The sequence below is a fragment of the Verticillium dahliae genome, genomic scaffold (genome assembly GCF_000150675.1).
Source record: "Verticillium dahliae VdLs.17 supercont1.7 genomic scaffold, whole genome shotgun sequence".
NCBI classification, from domain to species: Eukaryota; Fungi; Ascomycota; class Sordariomycetes; order Glomerellales; family Plectosphaerellaceae; genus Verticillium; species Verticillium dahliae.
Genome location: NW_009276917.1, coordinates 109,594 through 132,835, shown reverse-complemented (window position 1 = coordinate 132,835; position 23,242 = coordinate 109,594). Strand labels below are relative to the sequence as shown.

At 59.7% G+C, this 23,242-nt stretch overlaps 9 protein-coding genes across 9 annotated transcripts; 6 read left to right on the top strand and 3 right to left on the bottom strand.

Moving 5' to 3' along the window:
* Positions 1–21: 21 nt before the first annotated feature.
* On the top strand, positions 22–440 carry VDAG_04123 (mitochondrial ribosomal protein L44; the record flags this gene model as incomplete). The annotated part of the gene is made up of 2 exons (XM_009650570.1): positions 22–202; positions 325–440. 2 exons carry the CDS (start codon positions 22–24, stop codon positions 438–440), a joined length of 297 nt encoding a protein of 98 aa, XP_009648865.1.
* Positions 441–708: 268 nt separating this feature from the next.
* On the bottom strand, positions 709–2,244 carry VDAG_04122 (inorganic pyrophosphatase). The gene is made up of 4 exons (XM_009650569.1): positions 1,959–2,244; positions 1,699–1,818; positions 1,209–1,636; positions 709–1,151 (listed from the first exon to the last, which is right to left on the bottom strand). Exons 1-4 carry the CDS (start codon positions 2,139–2,141, stop codon positions 1,010–1,012), a joined length of 873 nt encoding a protein of 290 aa, XP_009648864.1. The 5' UTR covers positions 2,142–2,244; the 3' UTR covers positions 709–1,009.
* A 1,932-nt stretch (positions 2,245–4,176) lies between these two features.
* On the top strand, positions 4,177–5,982 carry VDAG_04121 (uncharacterized protein; the record flags this gene model as incomplete). The annotated part of the gene is made up of 1 exon (XM_009650568.1): positions 4,177–5,982. The coding sequence occupies one exon, from the start codon at positions 4,177–4,179 to the stop codon at positions 5,980–5,982; it is 1,806 nt and encodes a 601-aa protein (XP_009648863.1).
* Positions 5,983–6,987: 1,005 nt separating this feature from the next.
* VDAG_04120 (tRNA-dihydrouridine synthase) lies at positions 6,988–8,318 on the top strand (the record flags this gene model as incomplete). The annotated part of the gene is made up of 2 exons (XM_009650567.1): positions 6,988–7,156; positions 7,216–8,318. 2 exons carry the CDS (start codon positions 6,988–6,990, stop codon positions 8,316–8,318), a joined length of 1,272 nt encoding a protein of 423 aa, XP_009648862.1.
* A 331-nt stretch (positions 8,319–8,649) lies between these two features.
* VDAG_04119 (uncharacterized protein) lies at positions 8,650–9,530 on the bottom strand (the record flags this gene model as incomplete). Its single annotated transcript, XM_009650566.1, has 3 exons — positions 8,650–9,303; positions 9,361–9,447; positions 9,504–9,530. 3 exons carry the CDS (start codon positions 9,528–9,530, stop codon positions 8,650–8,652), a joined length of 768 nt encoding a protein of 255 aa, XP_009648861.1.
* Positions 9,531–9,979: 449 nt separating this feature from the next.
* VDAG_04118 (mitochondrial intermediate peptidase) lies at positions 9,980–12,361 on the top strand (the record flags this gene model as incomplete). Its single annotated transcript, XM_009650565.1, has 1 exon — positions 9,980–12,361. The coding sequence occupies one exon, from the start codon at positions 9,980–9,982 to the stop codon at positions 12,359–12,361; it is 2,382 nt and encodes a 793-aa protein (XP_009648860.1).
* Positions 12,362–16,223: 3,862 nt separating this feature from the next.
* Positions 16,224–17,168, top strand: VDAG_04117 (uncharacterized protein; the record flags this gene model as incomplete). The annotated part of the gene is made up of 1 exon (XM_009650564.1): positions 16,224–17,168. One exon carries the CDS (start codon positions 16,224–16,226, stop codon positions 17,166–17,168), a length of 945 nt encoding a protein of 314 aa, XP_009648859.1.
* Positions 17,169–18,004: 836 nt separating this feature from the next.
* VDAG_04116 (lipolytic enzyme) lies at positions 18,005–19,388 on the top strand (the record flags this gene model as incomplete). The annotated part of the gene is made up of 2 exons (XM_009650563.1): positions 18,005–18,169; positions 18,249–19,388. The coding sequence occupies 2 exons, from the start codon at positions 18,005–18,007 to the stop codon at positions 19,386–19,388; spliced, it is 1,305 nt and encodes a 434-aa protein (XP_009648858.1).
* An 883-nt stretch (positions 19,389–20,271) lies between these two features.
* VDAG_04115 (eukaryotic ribosome biogenesis protein) lies at positions 20,272–22,620 on the bottom strand (the record flags this gene model as incomplete). Its single annotated transcript, XM_009650562.1, has 2 exons — positions 20,272–21,903; positions 21,952–22,620. The coding sequence occupies 2 exons, from the start codon at positions 22,618–22,620 to the stop codon at positions 20,272–20,274; spliced, it is 2,301 nt and encodes a 766-aa protein (XP_009648857.1).
* Between the last annotated feature and the right edge of the window lie 622 nt (positions 22,621–23,242).

Sequence of the window (23,242 nt, the reverse complement as noted above, 5' to 3'; positions counted from 1 at the left end):
AAGGAAGCCCGTTCGCCCACCATGATCACGAAATACATGACCGAGATCACCACGCGGTTCAACCCGTTCACGATGCAGGCCCGCCCGGCCCGCCTCTTCCTCTCCTTCCTGCCGCCCAACGCGCGCCAGTCCGGCCTCACGATCAACACGGTCCTGCTGCCCAGAACATCCAAGGAGGCGCCGTCGCTGTTTGTCAAGTTTAGTGCGTGGCCCGAGATCCTACTTGCCCCGCGCCGGCAGGAGTGCCTCACCCCAGCATCGGCCCATCGGGGCGCGCGCGATGGAGAGAAGAGAACGCGATGTGCTAACGTGGTGCTCCTACAGAGGATGGCAAGGAGATGACGCTCGACTGCGAGAAGCTGGGGATCAAGGGCCTGCTGGAAGAGGTTGATCGGCACTCGAGAGGTCTGCAGAAGCAGGCCGACATGACGGATTCTTGAGGGGAACGGTTTCGGTGGTTCGTTGTACATTATATGGCGTGTGGCATTATTGGCGTTCGGGATGGACACGATACCTCGTGAGCGTTCGTCCAGAGCTGTACGAATTGAAGCGTTTGGGACCATCTCTTGTTGATGATCTGGTTCAGACAAGACGGAACATTTGACCTTGGCGGCCGACAACTGGATCACCAGGCATGTAAAGATATACAATCACAGCATCACGATTCACGTAAACGGGCTCATGTTCCGCGAGAGGGACATTTTGACGAGGTGGTATTTATTTTGAACTTTGTGACGAAGCGTGCGCATCCGATGTGTCATGCTGAAGCTACCGCTCCAGCTCACTTGGGTGACCTGCTCCCGCCAAGAGTACGACGAAGCGACGCGAACATCCTTGGGCTTAGCGGTCGAGCTGAGTCTGGCTGATCCAAGGAGCAATCCACGTTGGGCAAGTGGCCCGGATGGATCGCTTCAGCTGGGGTAGCTTCTTTCGATTCCGTCCTGTGCGAGGAGCCCTTCAAAGCAGTCAGTCGCCCTGCCGCCGCACTCCGAGTAGCATTGCGAGGCATCTAGCTAGCAGCACCGCTGATGAAGAACCACTTGTCGATAGAGGCGTCGATCTTCTCGGCGGGAAGCTCCTGGTGAGCGGGCAGAGGGGGGAGCTGGTCGGGCGTGACGCGGCTCTGGGACTCAGCAACAGTCAGGTTGGTGCTGCAAATGGTCAGTCTCATGCGTCAATGCGGGCTTTGGCGGACATAAAAAACTTACGTCGAGATGCCACCGGGCTGAGTCTTGCCGGTGATGAGACGGTCCCAGGCCTCGGCGGCCTCACGGACGACATCCATGGCGTACTTCTTGTTCTTGCACTCGCCGGTGAAGGCGAACTGGTTCTCGGGCTTGCCGTCGGGGATCTTGTAGATGCGGAACCACTCGTTCGTGGCGCGCAGAAGACCGGGCAGGTGGCGCTCGACGTCCTCAACATCGTTGAGCTTGGGGGCGAGAGGGTCGTTGACGTCAATGACAATGACCTTCCAGTCGGTCTCCTCCTCGTCGAGAAGGGCCATAACACCGAGAACCTTGACCTGCTTCACCTGGCCGGTGTAACCGACAAGCTCGCCGATCTCGCAGACGTCAAGAGGGTCGTTGTCACCCTTGGCCTTGGTCTCGGGGTGGATGACGTTGGGGTCCTCCCAGGTCTGTGTAGACGTATCAGCTCATGGATCGAGGGAGGGGTGCTCTGTCGATGTGGGCTGCATACCTGGGGGAAGGCACCGTAGTTCCAGAGGTAGCCCTTGTGGGGGAAGCAGTTGCGGACGAAGCGAAGCTTGCCCTTCTTGGTGTCCTGCTTGATGGGGTTGAGGAGCTCATCCTTGGAGATCTGGACGCGGGGCAGAGTCAGCCAATGGGTTTCTGGAGTGGGGGAGGGGTTGTTGTGCAGGGTGGAATGAGGGCAATTCGCAACACCCGTCGACCACGCAAAACAAGGGGCGCAATGGCGCGAGGCAGGGCAGAACACACCTCCTGCTTGGCGTTGGTCCAGCGAGGGATCTCAACGATCATGTTCAGGATCGTCTGCTCCTTGTTGGCGTACAGGGGAATGTCGTGGAAAGGGGAGACAGGGACGCCATCCTGCTCGATGTAGACACGGTGCTCCAGGGTGTGGGGAGCACCGATCTTGCGGAGGGTGTAGGTAGAGGCCATGTCAGCGGTTGGGGACGCTGGCGATAGGTATGGTGTGGGATGCGAGGGGGAAGATGCCGTCGAGAGGTGACGAGCAATCTGCGCAGTGCGTTGGGAGGAGGAGGAGGAGAAGGGAGAAGAGGAAATTTGAGAATTATTCGCTCGAGCGGAAAGCGCCTGCGAAGTGGTCCTGGCCGTGGCGGATGATGCAAGAGCTGTGGAAGGAGGGGGAGGGGCAGAAACCGGGGCGGGGCCAGCGCCAATGCCAACGCCAATGCCACTGCCAGCACCGGAGGCAGGGCCTGCGCCTGAGCGTGCTGCCGCCGCCGTGGCAGACGTGGAAAGGCCAGCTCTGTCAACAGTAGAACCACTGCCACCACCACCACCACTTGCGCGTGCACCCGCACCCGCACCGGAGTGAGGAAGCCCCATTAGCTTGGTGTTGGCTACCAGGGTTCTCGACTGATTGGCCCGACTCGGGGCCTGGATCGGAGTTGGTAGTTTTCTTGCAGTTACAGATGTCAGACTCCTTTGAGAGACCTTCAACAGGTATGGCTTGGGCGCGCTCTGCAGCTTCCAGAGACCTCGAGATGATAGTGACGGCATGTGTTGCAACGGTGATGAGAACAAAGAGGAGGAATGAAGGGGAATGGTCCCAGCGAACGAGGGGCCTCTGCAGCTAAAGGGACCTGGGAACGGTCCGCTGCTGGTGTTTCGACCGTCTTGTGTGAGCTGTAACCCGAGGTAAATGGTGACATTCCGGCGGGCTGAGCGCGGCTAGACTGGGCTAATGCGCTCTGGTTGCCGGCCTCACTGCCTCAGTCCTCACTTATTAGGTTGTTGGGGACCTGAGGCCAGACCAGACGGGCCAGGCAAGCACAGGGTGAGAAGCTTGAGTGGATCTACACGTGATGCGCAGGGTTCCACTCCCTTTTCTTCACACTGATCACGCAATCGCTGCTTGACCCACCTGCGGCAGTCATGTTGAAATCCTCGCTTGGATTGACTTTGACTTAAGGCTCCCACAGCTGATCTCACCTGGTCGCAGCTGCAGCAATTCTAACAACACTGACTGGTACGGAGGCTGCTTTTTCCAGACCGTCTCGGGATCCATGATTCGCCAGCCTTCTTCTCGCCCAGATTACTGTTCTTGAGCTTGTCGAGCACCTGCTTCAGATCGATGCCTTCTTCTTTCCATCTTTGGGATTGAAAATGCGACAGCAAGGCCTAGTCAACACCTATTGACTCGAACCAATTGTTCTTCTGCTTCACTTTGACGGTTGATGAGTTTTAATCCTGATTGCCACCCAAGGTCTGCGAAGTCCTTCCAGCTCACTTGGGATAGGCGTCCATCAGCCTTCTCGACCAGGTGTCCGCCAGACTCAATCGACCCTATTGCCAACGCCATGCAATGTATTGGGTCACTCCCGGCCGTCAGGGCATAGAGACAGACAGGGCCACCACATGGCTGGCGATCGTCGTTTGTGCCTCGAGACAGGCAGAACAAACCCGACTCCTGGGCTCCACGGAGAAATCATGGAGTAACACACAAGGCTCGAGCGACGGCGGTTGGGCAAAAGAGAGCCACTACCACATGCTTCCCGAGAGCTCCACCATGTTTTCTTGGTGTTCGGTACTGCTCCCGGGAGAAGTTGCCTCACTCGAGAAAACAACCGCTGTCCCCCACCGAGGCTTGAATGTCTACCTGCCCGATGAGGGAAAACCTGGAAGCCTGAATCGCGGGGTAAAAGCCGTTGAACCTGGACGAGGTAATTCTGGGCGATTCTACCTCGAACGGTTGGCGAATGAACGCTGCAATATAGCTAACCTTACCCCATGGGGGATCCGGGCTAGCGAGGGGCCCCCGGAAATTACTGAAGCTTTGGGAATTGACCGTCATTCGGCCTTCAATGCACCGACCGAGGGAAAACATGACATCGTCAGGTGGTCGTGTGCAAGTATTTAACCATGCCGATCGACTCTCGACGAGAGTCAGGTCCCAGCATGTCGGTACCGCCTCACTCCCAAGCGTAGCATCCTCACCAACACCGACGCCATGAGACTCCTCGGCACCTTCAAGGCATTGGGCGTGGCCCTGCTCGCCACCACGGCTTCTGCTGTGTCGATTGCGCCCCGGCAAGAAGCAGCCGCCCTCGACCTCACCAGTCTCGCCATCCTGACCAAGGCTGCCGACACCCAGGTCCAGACCACCATCAACAACAAGCAGAACCTGCTCAAGGGTCAGCCGCGTGCCATTGCCCGCGCTGTCCGTCAGCTCGTGACGCCCTTCGTCTGGCCCAATTCGACCTACTACCACGATGAGAGCCTGCTGCCGCACATTGAGGAGATGATGGCTGCCCTGACCAAGCGCCAACACTGCGATGGTACCTACAGCGTCGGCAACCGCCACTCCCCGCCCGACACGGGCTTCCTGATCGAGGACTTTGGCATCATGGTTCGCATCCTCGAGAAGGACGACCATGATAACTCGCAAGCCATCGCTGATGAGATCCGAGCCATCCTCGTCAAGGCGGGGCCCGGCCTTGCCAAGGGCGGTATTCACACCCCCAACCACCGGTGGAAGATCTGCGCCGCCCTGGCCCGCATCTCCACCATTACCGGTGACGAGAGCCTGATCAAGCGCATCGACGAGTGGCTCGCCGAGGGCATCGACATTGATGCGGACGGCATCTACTCGGAGCGCAGCCCCAACTACTATTCGGCCGTCTCCAACCCCTCACTCCTGACCGTGGCCCGCGAGCTCAACTACACCGACCTCATCCCCTTCGTCCGCAAGAACCTCGAACTCTCCATTGAGCATGCTGAGCCCAATGGCGAGATCGAGACCATCCAGAGCCGCCGTCAGGACCAGACACAGCCGGTGGGTGACAATATGCAGAACTTCTACACGCAGTTCCGCGAGCTGGCCATCCTCGACAAGAACGGCCGTTTCGCCGCCATGGCGCGCCTCATCGAGGAGCGCCTCGGCGCCAGGCTCGGTGACTTCCTCAGCGACCTCATCGAGCGCCCCGAGCTGGCCGTCAAGCTGCCCGAGCCCGAGAGCCCCTTTGTCGACTTCGAGAAGCACTACGCCACCGCCGGCCTCGTCCGTGCACGCCGCGGCAAGCTGACCGTCGCGGCCTTTGGCGGCTCGGACTGGTACGCCGACGGCAAGCAGACTGAGTTCTACAACCGCTTCGGCTCCGGTCTCTCGACGAACCCCACGCTGTTTCGCGCCTGGAACGGCAATCTCGCGCTCGAGGGCCTGCGTTTCGTGCCCAACTTCTTCACCATGGGCCACTTCCGGTCCAACGGTATCAAGTACGACAGCGACGGCACCATCAGGCTCGGCAGCGAGATGGAGGTCCCCTACTACTTGCCCATGCCCGCCGACCAGCGCGACGAGAACGGTGTGTACGCGCTCGGCCGGTCCGTCGCCGATGGCCGGTTCTACGCCATGCTCGACTTTGCCAACCGCCCCACCAGCATGCGCCGCCTCAAGACGGACGTGACCATTTCGCCCACCAAGGCCGGCTACGATATTGCGTTTGAGGTGACGGGCGAGCAGGACGTCGAGCTGACGTTTGAGCTCACGTTCCGCGGCAACGGCACCTTCAAGGGCGTCAAGGAGCTGACCAACGTCGACGGCGTCAAGACGACGCACCTCGTCGAGGGCACGGGCGAGTACAGCGTCGGCAACGACAAGATCACCTTTGGTCCGGGCATCGGCGAGGGCCTGATTGTGGCCGACGGCGGCGAGCAGTACAGCTGGCACGCGGGCGCCCTCGTGCTCAAGGGGCAAAAGGTGTACATTACCGGCACGTCGCCGCTGAAGTACACCCTTAACCTGGGCTTCTCTTAGATCTGAGACCGCACTCTTGATTAGCTACTTGAATGAGATATCCCTATGATCTGGACGCTTGGCATGTCTTTTTGGCCGTGTATGTACTGCCCTCTCCGTGATTGGCGCCCAGCTCGAGCCATGTGGTCATCCGGCAGGCCATGCAAGGTACACGTCGTTCCGTGGGGGTACGATGTAGAGAGAGTGCACTTCTCCTTTGGGGTAAAATCTCCGGATTGCTGACGATGTCGAGGCTCGCTCGTCTGGTCGGTGTCAAGCCACACCAATTGATGGACCAGTCGTGTTTGAAGCATTCGCTCAGGCTGATATCGACAGCCAGGACCCAAGGCCGGGTGGTTATGTAGTTAAGTTGGACAGCTGGAATACAGCTTCGATACCTGATCGACATGGGCATTTGAGGTGAGATAAACTAGTGCCCAAACCAACTCATGCTGTAGTTGACTCCCAAAGTGACCGTTCTCTGCGTCATGTATGCCTTTTTGATGCATCAATAATGAACTAAGCCGTTCTCCTCGATTTTCTGCCACAATGGTTCAGGAGTTCGTTACATGACATGTAGTAATGGACTACCAGGGGCAGCAAGGATTGCCTCGCATCGTATCAACCAGTTTGCAGCAGTCAGGTACAGAAAACACTACAGTCATGATGAGCACAAAGCTACTTTCCATTCAGACACCCATTATTCACAGGATGCAGGGCAGCATGCTGCTACCAGGTATTTGCTTGACGGCGCTGGCATCCAGGCTACGGTAAATTGCGAGTGTTGACTCACCCGCAACCTCCACAGCAGACCCCCCCAAGCCCCCCTGCGCCCCAAGCAGCGGCACTGGCCGATGACCCAGCGGTATCGATAAGCGATCGATAAGCGCCACTTGTAGATTTCGGCTTTCTCCTTGCCCCAAGTTGCGACAGTGACATTCTTCTTTTTGACATTTTCGTCGTCGCCGCTTCTCCACTCCGAAACCCTTCACCTTCGGAGGGCCATGTAGAGTTTGTTTCCAAAGAATGCTATCACGATCTATCGGCAGGTTCATGGCATCCGAAGTCAAGAAAGTGCCCATCCCCCGCCGTGGGGTGGACTACCGGGGCAAAGTCGTGCTCGCGCCCATGGTCCGCTCGGGCGAGCTGCCTTCGCGCCTGCTCGCCCTTCACTACGGCGCCGACCTCGTGTGGGGTGAGTTGACCATGGTCAAGTTTTCGACGTCTTCACCACCCACTGACCCGGCAGCGCAGGCCCCGAAACGGTCGACAAGGCTATCATCGGAACCACCCGAAAGGTCAACCCCGTGACCAACACGATCGATTGGACGCGGATCCCCTCCTTCGGCCAGAAGGAGCCGCCCCCGGACGCCAAGGAGGCCGTCGTGTTCAGCACGCACCCCGCGAAGGAAGCCGGCAGGCTCATCTTCCAGGTCGGCACAGCGGATCCGGACCTCGCCGTGCAGGCGGCGCGCCTCGTCGCCGGCGACGTCGCCGGCATCGACGTCAATGCCGGCTGCCCCAAGCCCTTCAGCACGCACAGCGGCATGGGCGCGCAGCTCCTGCGCACGCCCGACAAGCTCTGCGCCATCCTCGAGGCTCTCGTCGCGACCGTCGTGCCCGAGTTTGAGATTGGCGTCAGCGTCAAGATCCGCCTGCTGGCGACGCCGCCCGAGACCGAGGCCCTCGTGCGCCGCCTCGTCGCCACGGGCATCACGGGCCTGACGGTGCACTGCCGCACGACGCCCATGCGCCCGCGCGAGCCCGCCATCCGCGGCCAGCTGCGCATGGTGGCCGACATTTGCCGCGAGGCCGGCGTCGCGTGCCTCATGAACGGCGACGTCGACGGCCGCGACAGCGCGCTGCAGCTCATGCGCGAGTACGGCGTCGACGGCGCCATGATCGCCACGGCCGCCGAGAAGAACGCCAGCTGCTTCCGGGCCCAGGCCGACGGCGGCCTCGCCGGCTGGCGCGAGGTGACCGAGGTGCACACGAAGCTGGCCATGGAGGTGGGCAACAAGTTTGGCAACACAAAGTACACGCAGAACCAGATGATCCCCGGCAAGCGCGAGACGCTGCAGCTGCTCATCAAGGCCAAGAGCTACACGCAGCTCTGCAGGGCGCTCGGCCACGACGCCCTGCTCGAGAAGGCGCGCGAGACGGACCTCTACCTGGACCTCAGCCCCGACGGCGAGAAGGTCTCCAAGAAGGCCAAGAAGAGGGCCAACGCCAGTGCTCTGGCGGCTGGCGGCAACTCGGGCCAGGACCGCGTCAACCAGGCCGTCAAGACCATGTCGGCGAGAGGCGTCCAAAAGTCTGCAGAGCTGCCGCAGCCATCTGTTGCCCTCCCGACGTGAGCTGGAGGCCGTGGTCAAAATTGCGTGGGTCGAGAATGCCGCTTTGGCATTTGGGGGCATTGGGTTGCATTGGCAGGCGTTACTAGGAGGCGGCATAGCATGGTAAGAACGTGTATTCTTATTTTGAACGAGGACTCGACGCTCGAGCGGGAGACGGATAAATAGGAAGGGTTGTCATGCAGATGGACTGCCGTCGTACTATAAAAAAGTCACGCACGTAGAGTTGACAGGCTCGTCATGGCCACCACACAAATCAAACACAAATGGAACATGCATTCCCCTTCTATCCGCATCTAATGTATGATACAGCGAATTCGTCCCGACGGGCGATTTATTTTCCCTTCTTGACCCAGTCCTCGACCGTCTCCCGCGCATCCGTGACCTTCTCATTCACGTAGTGCACGCCCAGCTCGCTGTGGACCTTGGCAAAGCTAATGGTCCTGCTGATGCCCTCGCGGAATTTGAGGTGGCTCTCGGCCACGACGGGGAAGCGCTGCTCGTACTTCCAGGCCAGGTTGGCGACGTTGCCGGTGGTGATGGGCAGGACGGTCCAGCCGGCGGCGATGCCCAGGGCGAGGGGCGCCGTGGCGCGGAAGAGAATGTTGCTGCGGCGGGTGACGATGCTGCCGGCCATGGCGGCGACGAGGACGTAGATGGCGCCGGGCATGAGCTTCTCGCCGCTCTCGCGCGGCGGGGCGAGCGAGGCGACCGTGTTGGTGAAGGACTGCTCGAGGTTGAAGGCGCGGTCCATGGTGCGGTTGACGGCGTCCTCGGCGCCGAGGGCGACCTTGTAGAGACTGAGACGGGCCTTGCCGATCTGGACGGCCAGCCTGTCCGTCGGCGTAGGGCCGCGGGACTTGGGCGCTTCGTCTTGTTCGGGGAGAGACGCGGCGGTTGTCGTAGGCCGGACGAGGAGGGGCGCGACGACGGTCTCGCTCGTTGTCGCGGGGAGCTCAAAGTCATCATAGATGGACTTCTTCTTGATCTACACGGGCTGTCAGCAGTGCGGCGACGCAACGATCGGGCGTGAGTAGAGTCCCACCTGACGGCTCTCCGGGGCTTCGGCGAGAACAGTAGAAGGGGCCAGGGCGATGCCTCCAAGGACCATCGCACCTAACGGCGCAGCGCGCTGAGAAAAAGCGTCAGTCTGTTGACAGGTTCCAGTGACATGGCAAAGTGGCTTACCCTCTGAAAAAGTACTCTCGCAGCCATGGCCTGCTCAATTGGTCGTCTGCGGCAATTGGACGTGGTCTGGTCTCACGAGAATCTTCAGGACTGGACGTCACGAATGATGCTGGTACCGGAACTGAGGTTCTTTCGGCTCGGACCAACTTGCGGAGCTTACCTAAGGTCGAGCAAGAGGGAACTGAGGCGCAAGTGGCGGGTGGGTGGCCCGGCTATTTCCGGCATCTTCGCCAATGCGTCAGCTAAGTTACGTGCCTGAGAAGGTGCCTTGGAAGGTACTCACGTAGGTACCTTACCTAGGTAGGTAGGGTGCGTCTCCAGAAAAAGCTCCGCCTTGCCTCCTCAAGCAAGCTCCATCTAATTCGTAGCCCAGGCTTCGTCCCAATGCCGACCTCGCACTCCATCTCTCCTTTGTCACACGCGACACTCTCTCCATCTTGAGATGATGCTGGGCTGATACAAGATTCCGACTTCAAATGTTCAAAACCCCGACTCGAGGCCTCTGGGTCTGCACCAAGTGCGCACGCGACTCTGCTTCCCGCGTCCAACGTCGATCATGGCTGTCTGCAGCGTCCGGAGCTGCCTCGGCTTCCCACCCAGTCGACCGATCTGCCCCCGGGGCAGTCAGGGATGATGCCATCCTGCGGGAGCTCTTCGACTCTCCAGCGCGAACGGCAAAGGCCTTCAAGGCGAGCGAGCTGCAGCCCAGCGCAGGCCTCTTCAAGAACCGATACCTGACCAGTCCCAATGGCTTCATCGTTTTTGCCAGGCGCAGCCTGCAGAAGGCCTCGAAGATTGTGGACCGGGTCCTCGGCGCATCTTCCACTGCCGAATACAAGGCCATCGTCAAGGACTTGGACCGGCTGAGCGACCTCCTCTGTCGCGTGCTCGACCTCTCCGACTTTGTGCGCATGACACACCCCGATCCTAGGTTCCAACAAGCCGCCGCCGGCGCCTGGTCCCTCGTCTACCAGTACATGAACCAGCTCAACACCATGACCGGCCTCAGCGACCAGCTGACCAAGGCCCTCGCAAACCAGGACGTCGTGGCATCCTGGTCAGAGGAGGAGAAGACCGTGGCCGATATTCTCAAGCTCGACTTCACAAAGTCGGCTGTCAACCTGCCGCAGAGGGAGCGCGACAGGTTTGTCGATCTTTCGCAACGAATCAGCGAGGTCGGGTCGGATTTCGTCTCGGAGATGGCCCCCGAGAAGGAGGAAATCGTGCTGCCCTCCTCGAGCTTCTACGGCCTCTACCCGAGCATCGCTCGAGCACTAACACGAGGCGGCAAGGTCCGCTTGCCGTCCATGAGCGCCGAAGCACAGGCGGCGCTGCGCACCGTCAAGGATGAGGATACACGGAGGGCCGTCTTCATCGCGAGCCGTACAGCTTCGCGCCGTACTGTGCACAGGTTGGATACGATGTTGAAACTGCGATCGGAACTGGCTGAACTGTCCGGGTTCCAGAGCTATGCACACCTGGCATTGAAGGACCGAATGATGGCCAAGACTCCCGGGTCTGTCATGCAGTTCCTTCTGGCTCTGCAGCAACACAACAAGCCCATCGTCCAAAAGGAAATGGCAGACCTGCTCGCGCAGAAGCAGACGCATCTCGACGGCATGGCTACCAAGGTTGAGCCGTGGGATAAGGACTATCTCATGGATAGCGTGAGGCTGGACATGAGGCTGCCGGTCCGTCACCCTGATCAGCTAGCGGCTTATTTCTCGATTGGAACCGTCATGCAGGGCCTTTCGAGGCTCTTCAGCCGCCTCTACGGTATCCGCTTTGTACCCAGAGAGACGCTGCCTGGCGAGACTTGGCACGAGGATGTCCGGCGCCTGGATGTGGTGACCGATGCGGGAGACCAGATTGCTGTACTATACTGTGACTTGTTCTTCCGCAAGGACAAGTCACCCAACCCGGCGCACTTTACGGTGCGCTGCTCTCGCGAAATCTCCGAGAGCGAAGTCGAAGAGGCGGCCGCGGAGGTCGACGGCGGCGACGCGGGCCCACGCTTCGACTCGGCAGCCCAAGCCGCCAACGACGGCATGGAGAGCTCGACGCAGGGCGGCGTCTTCAAGCAGCTGCCGACGATCGCGCTGGTCTGCGACTTTCAGAAGCATGAAGACTGGAAGAGCCCGTCGCCGGCGTTGCTGACGTTCCACCAGGTCGAGACGCTGTTCCACGAGATGGGCCACGCGATCCACTCGATCCTCGCGCGCACGTCGCTGCAGAACGTGGCCGGCACGAGGTGCGCCACCGACTTTGCCGAGCTTCCCTCGACGCTGATGGAGCACTTTGCCGCGGACCCGACGGTCCTCGCCCTCTTCGCGCGCCACTGGCGCACCGACGAGCCCCTGCCCTACGCCATGATCGCCGAGCGCCTGCGCATGTCCAAGCGGTTCGAGGGCTTCGACACGGAGAACCAGATCCTCCTCGCCATGCTCGACCAGGCCTACCACGGGCCCGAGGTGGCCGGCCCGGGCTTCGACTCGACGCGCGTCTACCACGGGCTGCAGAGCCGGTTCGCCGCCGGCCCCACCGACCCGCCCGAGACGTGCTGGCAGGGCTTCTTCGGCCACCTGCACGGCTACGGCAGCACGTACTACAGCTATCTCTTTGACCGCGTGCTCGCCGAGCGCGTCTGGCGCGTCGTCTTCGCGGCCGGCGCCGATGGCAAGGCCGTCGACCGGGCCAGCGGTGAGCGGCTCAAGGAGAACCTCCTCAAGTGGGGCGGCAGCCGGGACGCGTGGCGCTGCCTGTCTGACACGCTGCAGGACAAGCGGCTGGAGGAGGGCGACGAGAAGGCCATGGCCATTGTCGGCAGCTGGGGCATCAAGGATGACCACCACGCGTGAGGCACTGGTGGGTGCCAAACTATGTACAATAACAAATAGACGACGCATCTTATACGATGGAAACACAAGATTTGTACATCATCACTCGACGTGCGAGAGATGAGTTTGTGACTGTCCCAGGCGGGGGCTAACCCCTGCATGCACCAACGCTAGCACTTCGTCAGCTGACAAGCATAAATCGTTTGCATACACTCCAACGTGTCGTAAGTCGACTAGCAGCCACGCCATTCCTGTCATCCGTCTTACCATCCCTGGGCAATGGCAAACAGCCGCACAAGCCAACGAAACCCACCAGTAGTGGTGTTCCGGTGCCTCGGGTGTGTCGCGTGGCATCGCGCCGGCAACGGACAGCCCAGGTGAAACCTTAAATCAACGTCCTGTCCGACCTAGGCACAAGCGTATAGGGAAAGCCCGGTAGTGCGTCGCTTACGAGCCTAGCGAGGGACGGACTCGTCAAGCAGAACCCTGGGTGCTCCGCCGATCCACGAGTCGGTCCCCCTTGGAGAATCACTTCCACGAAATGCAAAGCTGAAAAAGTACTACCCCGAGAACATGGCATACGGTTATGAGGGGAAAATGCCAGGTCCATGGCGCGCTGAGCTTGGGGTCCACTTCACCCAGGCAAGCGGCTGACTCGCAATCCTCAATACGTGTATCCTTCACGTGTTTAAAGTGGAGGCGCATCCAACAACCGATGGAACACACTCCCACGATGGGACTCATGTCCAGCTCACCGGCCCACAATGCCCACCGAGGTATAGAGATCATTGCCATGTGGATTTGAAGATTTCCATACGCGGGTGTGGCGGTCGAACGATTTGAAGACGGACAATGCCCCGGCGGCGGCAATCCTTCCCACCGGTCCCATCAGGAGGTACCTACGTGCGTACCGCCACTGGCACCATGAGCTTGAAAGACTAGACAAGGGTAAGTCTTGTGCATTGTTGCCTCGTACAAAAGCTGATGTCGGACAGGAGAACACAAACAGTGGATAACGTCATTGGCGGATCGCCTGGGTGATATCGTGAGGAATCACGACGAGCAGCCGAAGCAGCCGAACGTTACCTCCTTTCCCGAGTTGATGCCCAGGATTAAAGAAAATGGCTATCCTGGATCACAGATAGGTATACAAGTGTCGTCGTCGTGCGATGTCGAAGCCTGATCACATGACCATCGATGCGTTCGCACGGCTTCAGACCCCTGATACACCACTCCAAACGAATCTGGCATTTTTCACTTGAAAAAGGCAACTGCAGCAAGAAAACGATCTGCGCAACTCTTTCGTAGAAAACACAGTGTGATGCGTCTTTTCATGACGGTCTTTCCCAGCGAACTAATGCCAAGGTGGTCTGAGAATCGGAAGACAGCCAGGCAACTTGAATGACGAAGCAAAGCTCTGTAGCTTCACGGGCGAAAATGTGGCACAGCCACCTTGAGACACAGAAAGCAGCAATGTCGAAGAGCCCTGGGGTCTAGTGAACGTCAAGTGTTGCGAGTCTTGGCTGCAGAAGGTCCTGAACCCCGCGCGCATCGGGGAGCGCGCGTTGACGCCCGGCTTTCACTCTTCTGGCCCCCGAGGGTTACGCGACATGACGATTGTCCGAGGCTTCGAGTCCACAAGCTTTGGCTCCCTTGACGCACCGCGCTACAAGCCCATCATGTGACTGATAGGAGCAATGCAGGCAGCCGGCCAAGCTACAGGGTGTGGACACAGCAGGATGGATGGAAAGCACTGGGGTCACACAACTGAAGGGGATCGTTGGCTCGGGTGTGGAAGCAGACTGAAGGAGAAACAACGGAAGCAGGTTGAAGGAGAAGAAGCGAAAGCAAGGGAACGGCTGGACCCCTTCCGATGGTTGATGCGGTATTGCTTGAGGAAGAGTCGCGTGGAGTGACATGAATGGCTGTCGCCAGGCGAAATATGACAAGCTACGTGACAAGCGAGATGCACCGCCTCGCCAGTGAGCCATAGCCGACTGAACGTTGCCAGCTTCCGGGCTTGGGGGGTCAAACCAAACAGAAAAGAACAAATGGCAAGGGTCTATGAATGCATGGGACTACTGATCGCCGTGTGCACATTTCCACGACCTCGGCATTTGGAATCACCAGGGGGGCTACTGGTTGACAACAGCAGAAGATGTTTGAGCTGAGCTTTCGAGGCAAGGTGCCAAACCATGGGATACACGGGGAGCTCTGTAGTCTGTAGCGTACCAAAGTCTCGCCAGGTCTATATGCCACGGATCAGCAAGAAACGACGACGATGAAGATGAAGGAGGTGAAGTGGATGAGACGGACCAGTGGCGGAGCATTGATGCATCTGGCGCGTGAGGGTCCAGGGCTGACACTCGAAAAAAGGTACATGACTCTCCGAGCCAGAGAACGTCTTGCAACAAATCGCGCGAGAGCGAAAAGTTGACAGTAGACACGCAGCAGGCCAGGCTATGGGTTACGTAGGTGCCTGTTTTCTTTGCTGAAGGACGGTGCAGGGACCTCGAGGCCGACGAGTACCGATGAATGACCCTGGAACGATTGATGCATGTGGCACACTTCGGCACCATGATTTTAGCGTAAGTGCGCTGGGCTTTCACTGGGTGTGTTGCTTGGTGTATGCTTCCGGATCTTGCAAGGCAGTGCTTGGTGTGGTACAACAGTCCAGACCAAGACACTGCAACTTTCCATTGGTATTTTAGCCCGCCTTACTCCCTGCCCAGGCAAGTAGCTCGAGGTAAGTAGGCCACCTTGGCGTACATCACACCATTCTCACCGAGCTGCCTCTTGGTTGTCTACCTTACCTATCAGCAGCGGACAGGAGCCCGACCTGCCACCAGGGATCAACCATACCTCTACGCCGCCGCCCCCCCCATTGGACCCTCATTTCTGCTGGCCACAAGCGCGCACAGGTCCCTTTCGATACCTCATGCGCAGCACGCCCGGGACAATGGTGCCCGAGTGTACGCGGGTCGAGTGGGCAGGCGACGGAGGAGTGGTAAGAGGTGGATGGGGGGCAGGAAGAGGCTGCCCAGAGGTCTGGCGTTACACAGGCAGCCATATGAGGGAACGGCAGTTCATATGACTACCCAAACAATGGATTCATCTACTAGCTAGCTGCAGACCTCTAAAAGCTGACCTTGATTGCAGAAAGTCCACATTTAAGAATCCCCGGACCCAGTGCTCAAGCTCAACGCAGCGCTCCTACTCTTCGATCACCAGCAAGCAAGACTTCGAACAGTACCTACCTACCTGACATTTCCTTACCTTTGGTACCTTACCTTAGGTACCTTACTTTAAGGCTGTAACACAGCAGCGCGTCTGCTAGTGCCATACCCCCGAGACTCCTCTGTCCTTACCCCCTCCTCTGTCCTTCCCCCTCCTCTGTCCTTCTTCCTCTGTTCTTTCCCCTGTCCTTCCGCCCCTGCCCTCCCACGCCTCTGCTTTCCCCTCGCTCTATCCTTCCCACCCCTCTGCTTGCCCCTCGCTCTGTCCTTCTCACTTTCTACCCTTAGCCCTCTTCTTTGCCCTTCTCCCACACGATTCTACACTGCGTAAGGGATGCGCGACAGACGCAGGCACACCACAGCAACCAACCACCCCATCGAGGCTGACGTCGTCCTCGACGCCGACCATCTCACGAAGATATCCTGTCTGAACCACAGGTAGCATCCGCAAATAGAAGAAGAGACGTACTCTATCTTCCCTTTGCTGTCTGCTCACAAGTATGCTTGTTGTCCGCGGGGCCCTTTCGTTCGTTGCTCGGACTGACGGTGACCACGACAGGCAGTCGACAAAAGAGGTCGACCCCGAGCAAGTGTATCAAGAAAGCATCGACGGTCACCGCCCAGCTTTCTTGCACCGACGTCACACAATGTCGTCGGATACCACCAGCGCCATGTCTCGACTTGACCAGGCGCCCTGCGTTTGCGACTCGCCTGCGGGTGGCAACAGCCAGAAGCGCCGTTGCTCCCAATGCAACGGAATGCATGAGGCCCGTGCCGCCATAGACCATAGTCACCCAGGTGAACCGACGGTCCCGGTCGGCGCGCCCAGGGACAACGACGCCAGCGACTGCGATGGCGATGCCCCTACCGCCTCGAACGTTTTCTCCAGCCCAACCCTCTACCAGGGTGCTTCCGAGACCAACGACAACCGGCCTCGCCTCGGGCTTAGCTTCGAGCATGGCCTCGAACTTGGCTACCGACCTGGCTTCGAATCTGGCTTCGAATCTGGCTTCGAATCTGGCTTCGAATCTGGCTTCGAATCCGGCTTTGAATCCGGCTTTGAATCCGGCTTAACACTTGGCTCAACACTTGGCGACAGGCCTGATGACGGGCCTGATGACAGCCTGGCCGTCGCCGAACGCGGCGAGTCGTCCGTGTCCACTGAAACCACGGAAGGTCCTCGGCCGGCTGGTAGCATCGTCGATGGCGGGGCCCTGACTGAGCCCAATCTTGTCTTCCATGAATTGGTGAGCAGAAACGTCCTCGACCGCAACGACGCTTTCTTCCATCCCTTGGGTATCATCGTCACGACTACCGGCGGCGGGTCTCCCAACCACACGGAGCCCTCGTCTGAGGTCACCCCCAGCAGTCCGATCACCCCCAGCAGTCTGGTCACCCCCAACAGTCCGGTCACCCCCGCCGGCTCAAGCCGCGGGTCAACGACCAGCGCAGCCAGCGAGCTCGTCCCGGAAGGGATCGCATTCGGTGAACCGTTGGCGCTGGCCGGAGTTGGCCTTTGGGTGGACATGACAGTGGAGCGCCGCCCAATTCAAGACTTCTTCCGTGACCTCGACGATACCCTCGATGAGTAAGGAAACCGGCTCGACGCTTGTCCAGCTTGCAGGCCTACCTCATCCCAACACTTGTTAGATACTCGCCCGATTCATATAGACTGGAGCTTCTCTGGTCTCGCGGTATGGAACTGTTGCGTTGTTGTACCCGTCTGTAAAATGGTCAGCTAAGTTTTCTTTTGTTTGCAGTTTTTTTCTAATTTTTTTTTTCCTTAGAAGGTATAGGGGGGACAAAATACTAAAGGGAAAACAAAATCCTCAAGGAGTGAGCAGCAGAATAGAGGTGTTAAGGCCGCGAACCGACCCATTGTTTACCCGTTTTCTTTTTGATGCATGGTCAGGGGTTCGACCGTTTTTATCCCTTTGTGCAGGCTACTCGGTAGACATGAGCCGGGGAATGCGGGGACGTTCTCGGCAGTAGGTCGCATTGTTTGGTCTAATCCAGCTAGTGCATCTAGGATCACCATCGCGATACGACCTCAACTCCCTCAACGTCCCCACGCCGGAGGCATGGCGAGTCGTGGGCCCTTAGATTTAGCCTAATCATCAACCATCGTTTCGTCACCAGTTCTTGAGCGATATTGCCGGTCGTCCGCCACGGACCCTGCCGTGTCGCGTCTTATGCGGACAGTTTTGCCGCGAGATTGGCAGCTTTCTCCGCAGCGGAAAGTCGGGCAATGTACGTGTACCAAAGATGGAATGTCTGGACATGCCGGGGGCCTTTATAATCGAGCCCACGTCCGTGTAGCGACGAGCCGGACGCATCTGCAACTACGGTCTTTTCGCCGTTGCTCTCGTGTCTGCCCGCTCGCTCACTCGGCCACGTGCTGGCCTCGCCCCCCCTCCTCTTCGCCATCATGTTCACCCTTTCTCTGAAAAGGGCTCTCACGGCCCTGGTTGCTCTGAGCGCCGTGACAGATGCCCGGCCGCCGTGTCCACCGAGAGACAACCAGGAATGGGTCACCGTCTGGGGCGCCATGCCCCAGCTGACCGAGCCACATAACCTGCCGCCTGCCCCATTCGTGAGTCAAGATGAGCCCTCCGCATGAACCATGGCGTGAGACGTAGGCTGGTCAGCAGAAGTGTTAACTCGACGTGCAGAACGAGACGGGACTTGTCTTCAGGGACACGACGATTCGTCAGACGGTCAAGGTCTCGCTCGTGGCGTCCACGATTCGCCTCCAGATCAGCAATGTCTTTGGCGGCTCGGATCTGCCCATCACGGCCGTCTCGGTGGCCTTGCCGTCGGATCCATCGGTGGCCGGCACGAGCGGCATCCAGGCCGACACGGCGCGAAAGGTGACCTTTTCTAATGCAACGTCGTTCGTCGTCCCGCCCGGCGCCCTCTACGTGTCGGACCCCATCACGCTCGAGGTCGAGGCCGAATCGATCCTGGCCATCAGCATCTACCTCGCCGCCGGCCAGACGACCAACGCCATCACGTCGCACCCGGGCAGCCGCACGTCGTCCTGGCTCGCGTACGGCAACCACGTTTCGGACGCGGAGCTGCCGTCACCTGTCCGTACCGACCACTGGTTCCTCATCTCGGCGCTCGAGGCGCGCCTCTATAAGGGAGCCTCGACGTTCGCCATCGTCGGCGACTCGCTCACTGACGGCCGCGGCTCGACGACAAACGCCAACAACCGCTGGCCCGACCGCCTACTGGCGCGCCTCCAGCTCGACCCGGCCACGAGCCAGGTCGCTATTCTCAACCAGGCCGCCGGCGGCAACCGCGTGCTCAACGACGGCCTCGGTCCGGCGGCCCTCGGGCGCATCGACCGCGACGTCCTCGCCCACAGCGGCGTGCGCTACGCCCTCCTCTTCATCGGCATCAACGACATTGGCACGACGGCCTCGGACGAGGCGGCCCTGACCCTCACAGCCGGCCGCCTCGAGCAGGCCTACGCCCAGATGGCGTACCGCATCCGCCGAAAGGGCATCGCTGTCTGGGGCGCCACGCTGACGCCCATGACGGGCGAGGGCCAGACGTACGGGACGCCCGAGCGCGAGGCCGCGCGCCAGCGCGTCAACGCCTGGATCCGCGGCAGCGGCGTCTTCGATGCCGTCGTCGACTTTGACGAGATAGTCCGCGACCCGTCGGCGCCCGAAAAGCTGGCGGCGGCGTATGACGAGGGTGACCACCTCCACTTGAACCCGGCTGGCTATCAGGCCATGGCGGACGGGTTCGATCTCGCTCTGTTCACGGCGGCTGCGGCGGGTACGTCTGGCTGGAGGAGGTGATGCTCGGCAATAAGTTGGGTTCTGCACCGTTTCGGCAGCAGTCGAGTCGGGAGTCTGATATCTGAGGTTGGAGGAGAGAAAGAAGAGACAGAAGGGACAGGAGGGCGCAGAGCTCGGGTACCTAAGGTATGTTTAGGTAGAAAGGACGAGAAAAGAGAAAACAGTGACCTGACCCTCCGGTGCCTCACTACCTCATCTCGGAGCGAATGGTAAAGCTGAGGAGGCAGGTCTGCATACCCTTTGATTCCTCCACACCCTATGCTCATGTCCTCTCGCCCCGGATGGCAGTCGCCATGATGCAAAACACGCCACTTTATCATTATGGCCGCTTGCTTGATAATCGGTTTGTTATAGGGCGTCGGGATGTATTGGACACGCGGCATCTTTAACCAATAGCGTTTATCGTACGTACTCAGGACGCGGGCCCCGACAGGATTAGTTGGTGCATGTGTAGCCAATTGGGTATGTGTAGCCTCACGGTCGCGTCACGAAGTCGACGTGTCTTGTTTTTCTCAGTCAGATTTTCAAGAGGAAAAGCAGCGGTGAGGAAGAAGATGTTTTTCTATACATTCTATCCTACCCCCTTCGTCTCTCCCCGTCTGCCTTGCCAAACAAGACGAGGGAACGCGAAAAGACGGTACGACAAGACAACAACAACAAGAAGAAAATTGTAATTCTACTGCCTCTCGGAAACAGGATTTTTATTTGTCCCAAAATAAACGCCGCGCTGAACAGGATGGAAGTTACTTTCACACAAACTCTGCAGCCCCTCGCCCCCCCCCTCCCGATGCACTTTTCCTCTTGTGAAACATTTGGTCTCCCACAAACTTGCTCTTGGCTTGTCTATGATGCAACAATGATCTGATGCCATGCGTCCGGGGCACTACGTCCAAAGCATACACGTGCCGTCGGCGCCGGCGGACACGCACCACGGCTCGGTGGGGTGCCAGTCGACGTCCATGACGCCGAGCTTGGCGACGACCTTGTGGCCCTTGAGCATCTTGACGGGCACAATGGTGGGGTTCTCCATGAGGTCGCTGACGACCTTGCCGTGGAAGATCTGCAGGCTGCCGTCATCGGAGGCGTCGGCGAACAGCGGCAGGCCGCCGCGGTGAAAGCGCACGGCGCGGATGGCCTCGGGGTGGAAGCGCATCGTCTTGTAGGGGCGCGTCGAGAGGTCGAGGTCGTGCCACAGCAGGCGCCTGTCGTAGGAGCCGACAATGATGTTGTCGCCGCCGGGGTGCACGTCGAACGAGGAGATCCAGCGCGCGCCGGGCTGCAGCATCTTGACGAGCTCGACCTTTTGCAGGTCGTAGCAGCGAATCTTGCGCTGCGTCGCCACGAAGAGCAGGGGCTTGGACGGGTGCCAGTGCGCCGTCTGCACGAGGCCCTGGAACTTCTTGAACGGGATCTGCGTGAGGTGCTTCGAGAGCGTGTGGATCGCCACCGAGCTGCGCTGGCCTGTCGGCGACACGGTGCTGAAGTAGTCGCCGCGGCGCTGCCAGCTAATGACCTTGACGACGGCGCGCACCGTCACCTTGAGGAGCACGCCCTGGTCCTCGAGCTTGGCGCCGGGCCGCGTCCACTTGGCCGGCGGCTCCTTGGTCGTGCCTGTCGCCGAGGGTTGCGCGCCGTTGGTGGCGTAGCCGAAGCCGGCGTCGATGATGTCGCGGCTGGCCTTGTCGATGCCGTCGGCACCGCGCGGGGGCACGATGAGGAAGATGTCCTCGCCGGCCGCCGCCGCCAGAATGAACGTCTCCTTGGAAGGGCGCCAGCGGACGGCGTTGACGGCCTCGTCGAGGCTGATCTTGGCCATCCACTCCTGGCGACCGGTGCGCAGGTGCCACAGGCGGACGGTGCAGTCGTCGCCGCCGCTCGCGAGCCACTCGCCGTCGGGGCTGACGGCGAGCGAGCGCACGCGGCCCTCGTGGCCGCGGAAGATGGTTTGGCACGCCGTGGGGAAGGGACGTAATTCCTCGGGGCGGGGCAGCTTGGGGAGCAGTGACGCCGGGTCGATATTGAGCCTGTTCTTGCGCATGCGGGGCGCGAGGTAGAGATCGAGGCAACGGTTGAAACGCTCCTTGACGAGCTCGCCGTACGCGGGGACCTTGCGCAGCGAGTCAAACTTGGCGGGCATGTACTCCTTCTCCCTCTCCTCGGGATCTTGCTTCAGCCACTCCTCCTTCTCGGCCTGTGTGGGCAGGTACTCGGGTGGGGGGTTGTAGCTGAGGTCGTAGCCCGGGGGTGGCAGCTTGGGCGCAGGGATGTTCATGACGTTGAAGGGTTGGGGCTCCTCGTTGGCCCAGATGTCGTAGTATGTCTCCTCCTTCTCCTCCTCCTCCCTCTCCCTCTCCTCTTGCGGCTTGTATGGCAGGATGCGGCCCTCCTTGATGGCGCGGACGAGCTTGGCGACCCTCTTGGCCTCGTGCTTCGAGGGGACGAAGCGACGCTTTGGCTCGGGCGCAGCGCTCAGGGGCATCTTCTCCTCGATGCTCGTGAAGTACTCGACCGTGTCCTGATTTTGTTAGTACGTTGCACAGGAATTTGAAATGGAGATGCATACAGGGTAGGGATCGTAGCCATCTTCGGGAACTTCGTTCATCTGGATCTTGCGCAGCAGCTCGAGCTGGTCCTGGGTCAGGTTGAGAGGCTTGCCCGTCTCGGGATCTGTCAGGCCGGTCCAGCCCTTGGGGATCTCAATGCTGTCGAGCAGGGCGTCGAGAGCCTCGCCGGTGGCCGGGCGCATGATCTTCTTGCCGTTGATGTCGTAGCCGATGTGAGGGTAGGAATCGTAGAAGGACAGGGGAATGTCGCCAATGGTGTTGGCGGGGCCCTGGGCGTCCGAGTCGTCCGAGTCGTAGACGGGATCAATCTCGTCGTACTCGTAGCGGACACCGCCATTGGCATCGGTGACGATGCGATAGCTGGGCCCCTCATCTTCGTCGTCGCCGGCGGCAATCTTGCCGTCCTTGCGCGCATCCTCGCCGTCTGAAGGAATGTCTTCACTCAGGAAACCATCATCCTCGTCCTCGTCCTCTTCGACATCGCTGCCTTCGAGTCCGTCAAACTCGGCGCTGTCGTTGTCGGTATCAGACCCTTCAGAGCCTTCAAAGTCGGAATCGTCCTCGCCCTCTGACAGGACGCCCTCCAAAGCGACCTGGTTCAGCTCATCGTCGGATTCAGGCTCAGCCTGAGGACCTTTCCGCTTTTTTAGACCCTGCTGTGGCGCCATTGGGTGAGGGGAAGAGTGTGGTGGTGGTAGTGGTGATGTTGGGGAGGGGGGTTCAGGTTGAGGGAGGTAGGTGCCTGCATCCAGACAGTGTTTGGCGTTGGCGGTGTTGGTGTGGCAGGTGCACTACAATGCTCGAATGGACAATTTTTTTTCTTTCTGCCGCGGGACGGTACACGGAGGGGAGCTCCTCTCTGGTGAGTTTGGCCGCCTTCCTCATTGGGGTCTGATGGTGGGGTTCTCTTGTCGGGAGTAGTGGCCAATGGGAAGACTCCGTAGGTTGCTGATGCGTGGCTTGCCTGGGTGGCTGACATAAGGCGCCACGCCCGCTGCCAGTCCGCTGGTGCTGCCCACTACCCACTAATCAAGGCGCCTCCCTAGAGCACCCCTCACATGGCTTCTAGGACACGGGTGACATAGGTTTCCAGGCGGCTTCTGGCGTACAAAGAGGCGCCTCAGCTCGCTGCAACTCCGGCCAAAACGGACAACGGCGCGGCCGTAGTCTGCTCCAAGACGCGACGAAACGCAACGTAGCATCCGTGGGACATTCCCAGTTAGGGAAGTTTGCTGGCCCGTGGATTATTTTTTGGGTCACAAGCCGGGATGACTTCGAGCGGTAGGCACC

What these genes read in the sequence shown, in the direction of transcription:
- VDAG_04122 (XM_009650569.1), bottom strand. Translation starts at nt 2,141, where the DNA reads ATGGCCTCTACCTACACCCTCCGCAAGATCGGTGCTCCCCACACCCTG. An exon ending in GGACCAACGCCAAGCAGGAG is followed by an intron (nt 1,819 to 1,958) that starts GTGTGTTCTGCC and finishes CCCCGCGTCCAG; the next exon opens with ATCTCCAAGGATGAGCTCCT. An exon ending in CAGCCCGGTGGCATCTCGAC is followed by an intron (nt 1,152 to 1,208) that starts GTAAGTTTTTTA and finishes GACCATTTGCAG; the next exon opens with CACCAACCTGACTGTTGCTG.